The sequence below is a fragment of the Silene latifolia genome, chromosome 3 (assembly GCF_048544455.1).
Source record: "Silene latifolia isolate original U9 population chromosome 3, ASM4854445v1, whole genome shotgun sequence".
Classification (NCBI taxonomy): Eukaryota; Viridiplantae; Streptophyta; class Magnoliopsida; order Caryophyllales; family Caryophyllaceae; genus Silene; species Silene latifolia.
This window is the reverse complement of record NC_133528.1, coordinates 101,439,067-101,443,093: the sequence shown is the minus strand read 5'-3', so window position 1 is coordinate 101,443,093 and position 4,027 is coordinate 101,439,067. Positions and strand designations below refer to the sequence as shown.

Here is a 4,027-nt window from a genome sequence, read left to right as displayed (position 1 = left end):
TGTATAAGCAGGTGTACTGACACAACTCATCACCAGTTGTACAAAATGTGGAGGAAATTGTAAACCATTCAGCATTTGTTCCACATACTCCCATTCAACAGTATCATAGGCCTTTTGAAGATCTATTTTGAACAAACATCTTGGGGAGACACTTTTCCTTGCATACATGTGAACAATATCCTGACAAATTAGAACATTCTCAATAATGGATCTACCTTTGATAAAAGCTCCTTGGTTTTCATGTATAATATTAGGGAGGACCAAGGCTAGCCTATTGCATAGAAGTTTGGATATGACCTTGTATATCAGGTTGCAACATGCAATAGGTCTAAAGTGTTTAACAGTGGTTGGTCTTTCACATTTTGGAATGAGAGTTATATTTGTAGCATTTATCTGAGATAGCAACTGACCATTCCTAAAGAACTCCTTAACAGCATAACATATATCAGGTCCAGTAGTATCCCAGGTGTCTTTAAAGAAACCACTGGTGTAACCATCAGGTCCAGGGGCCTTGTCCTTAGGAATGGCACAGACAACTTGTTTGATTTCCTCATCTGTCACTGGAGTCAATAAAAGAGTTGAATGAGCTTCAGTGCATAAAGGACCCTGCATTAGGACATCTTGCCTCACAGCCTCAGTAGACTTCTTGCTGCCAAGTAGGTCAGTATAATAATCTATGAAAGCTTGTTGGATTGTCACTCTATCAGTACAGACTTGACCCTGCATATTTTCAATTTGGATTATTTTATTCTGCAAACATCTCTTCTTAATGGCACTTTGTGAAAATATGCACTGGAGTCTCCTTCCTCTAACCATTTGGACTTGGCTTTTTGTTGCAGAAAATCGTCCCTGGCAGTTGTCAAGAATCTAACATTAGCAGAAATGTTTATCTCCCGAGCAATCGGATCGATTGGTAATATCCTCTCTGAGCCGCACCTGAATTCTTTCTAACTCATGACAAGCCCGACTAGTCTTGTTTTCAATGTCGAAATAACAGTCCTTGTTCGGTCTTTGAGTACCCCTTTCAAATTCTTCAACCTTTGGCTACTCAACATCATAATCCCCTCTATATGCACGACCATTCTTGTTGAACTTTGGCCGAAAATCGGAGAGTGAACTCCACATATTGAAGTACTTGAAACTGGCATTCTTTCTCCCTCCCATCTTTGAAATGCTGACTACACAAGGGTTATGATCAAGAAGTCCCTCTGGATGGAAATGAGCTGCCATCTCAGGGAAAGTATTCATCCAATCATGATTAACCATAAACCTATCCAATCTACTGAACTTCCTATGAGCAGCATCCTGTTTATTTGTCCAAGTAAAATAAGCTCCAGTAGCATGAATGTCATTCATGCCACAGGTGGTAATGCAGTCAATAAAATCATCCATATCCTCCTGCTTAGTATTACCCCCCATTCTTTCATCAGGAGAGATAACTGTATTGAAATCTCCTGCCATAACCCATGGACCATTTGTCACAGCTGCAATTCTTTCCATTTTTGCCCAGAGATCTTTCCTATCCACACCCTCATTATAAGCATAGATCATACTCAAAAAGAAAGATTTCTGAGTACTTTTAATAATCACCTTCACATGAATAAACTGAGGGTCATACTGCAGAACCCATACATAAAAAATGCTAGGTTGCCAAAGTAACCAGACTCTACCCCCTTTGTGCAAATTACAGTTTGTTGTCACACACCACCCTTCCAGCATTTTATTAGAGATATTATGCACATTTTCACCATTTATTTTTGTTTCTAAGAGACCAAACAAACAAATCTCATTATTCTGAATGAATTGCTTTACTAACTTTTGTTTATTTACATTATTGAGCCCTCTAACATTCCAAAATCCTATATTATTCATTATTCAACTTGTTAGGAGGGTCACCAATATCTTTCACCTGAACTATAGTTGCCTCAATCCCACCCTGAGTAGCTGCATCATCACTGACATCAACTACTACCACCTGAGGAGATTCCTGCATAGTATCACTTTTGCCACCCTGATATGCTAATTTCTCCTGAGTAGACACACTAGGAGTAACCTGTATTTTCCCAGGAGTTCCATTTGCTGCATTCAAGACAGGGTATTCAGTTTCAGAAAGTTTATTATCATTAATTGCAGGCTTTGGAACTGGTTTCCAAACCTTTTGCGTAGGTTTGCCTTTCTGAAGCACTTTCCTACAGGTTTTCTCTTCATGTCCCAAGCTCTTACACTTAGTGCAAATGCTTGGCTTCCATTCATACTCCACATTAACCACAACAACTTTCCCCTGCTCATCCTTAAATTTAACAGAATTGGGGAAATTTTGCCCTACTGTAAGCTCCACCATAGTTCTAGCAAACCCCAATCTCGTCTTTTCATCTGTTGCTGCATCCTTTTTGATATATTTCCCAACAAGCCCTGCAATAGATGGAAGACACTTGCCCCAGAATTTCAGAGGCAATCCATGGAGCCTTACCCAAGCAGGCACTATTTTCACATCCTCCTTTAAGAGGTCCACATCAACCTGCCATGGTCTCACTATTAATGGTTTGTTATCAAACATATGATACCCAGCCGCAAGAATGGCTTCCTTGTCTTTTATCTCCTTAAACCTTACCAAAAAGACTCCATTTGGTAAGAATGATACCTTGTCAATGCCATATTTGCTCCAAATACGATGAATAAATCCATGCAGTACTTCCCATGGTGGATTTGCCCCAAGAACAAAGCAATAAACCGCCCGGTTCCAGAATCCACCTCCTCTTTGACATCCTCATCGATGAACCGCAACAGTTCATCGATTTAGTCTCCACCGTAGGGTTTACTACAATCTCAGGAACCCTATCATCCTTTTTAGCCTCATTCTTCTTGCCACGTTGTGTAACCCATGCTGTGGATGCAACTGGATCCTCTTCATCATCAAAGGACAGACCAGTCACATGATGCACCTCATGCATAGGTTTGGTACGTAAAACCTCATTCTCCTCTGGACCTCTCTTTTTTCCATTATTATGGACATTGCTCGTCTTCTTAGGATCAGTAGATCGTTTAGGTATGGATTTTTGGTTGCTACGTGATTTCGTTGCTGAATTTCGAGCCATAATAACGAATTAAAGAGCCCTAATTAATGGCTGCAAGCTGAAGGTTTCGCCTCAGAATCGCCTTCCATTAGGGTTTTTTTTGAATATTTTGGGTTTTTCCCCTTTATGGTTACCACAATGTCCATCGTGTATTTATTGGAGTACTTGTTTAGCTTCATCAGGCTCTAAGCATCTCAAATATGGTCCAGCCTGCGATCTCTTAAATAAAGTGTTATTGATAATAGAATAGGTTGAAGCTCTGATTCTAAAAGCCCTTGCTTCATGCCTGCCCTAAGGTAATATTCCTTGGAGGAACCAATCATAATAAGTTTGGTCCAAGAATTATTATCTTGATTGACAGGGTTAATTTGTCCAGCTTTACTGATAGCCGGCTCTAATAAGTGAACAATTGTTATTTTATCAAAAACCGCGGGGATAAAATTTGAACCTAGGCTGGCCAAAGCATCAGCCTGGGTATTCAGGTCTCTTGGTATTTGATCTATATCAAATAAAGGGAACTTAGCGGTAAGTTTTTTTGCATATTCTAAATATGAAATCATTTTTGCATCCTTTGCCGTATAAATTCCCTTTATTTGATTAGAAATTAAAAGTGAATCTGTTTTTACCTTTAAGTTTTGAACACCGATGTCTAGACATACCTTTAGGCCTGCAATCAAGGCATCATATTCTGCTTCATTATTAGTAGCTTTGAACTCACAGCTTACAGCCTGATCTATCATGTCTCCCTGTGGCGATTTTAGCACTAACCCAAACCCTGTAACCCTGGCATTAGATGCCCCATCTATGAACATAGTCCACTCTTGGTCTGGGGTTTTATTTTCGAACTGGTTAACTTCTTTTTTCAGGTCAGGTTCTAGGTTAGGGCTGAAATCAGCCACAAAGTCTACTAAAGCCTGTGATTTAATTGCTGTCCTGGGTTCAAAGGTAATATC

The 4,027-nt window shown here is 39.7% G+C and overlaps 1 protein-coding gene across 1 annotated transcript; it reads right to left on the bottom strand.

Moving 5' to 3' along the window:
* Window positions 1–1,044: 1,044 nt before the first annotated feature.
* Window positions 1,045–3,095, bottom strand: LOC141649398 (uncharacterized). The gene is made up of 3 exons (XM_074458090.1): window positions 2,752–3,095; window positions 1,910–2,606; window positions 1,045–1,617 (listed from the first exon to the last, which is right to left on the bottom strand). The coding sequence occupies exons 1-3, from the start codon at window positions 3,093–3,095 to the stop codon at window positions 1,045–1,047; spliced, it is 1,614 nt and encodes a 537-aa protein (XP_074314191.1).
* Between the last annotated feature and the right edge of the window lie 932 nt (window positions 3,096–4,027).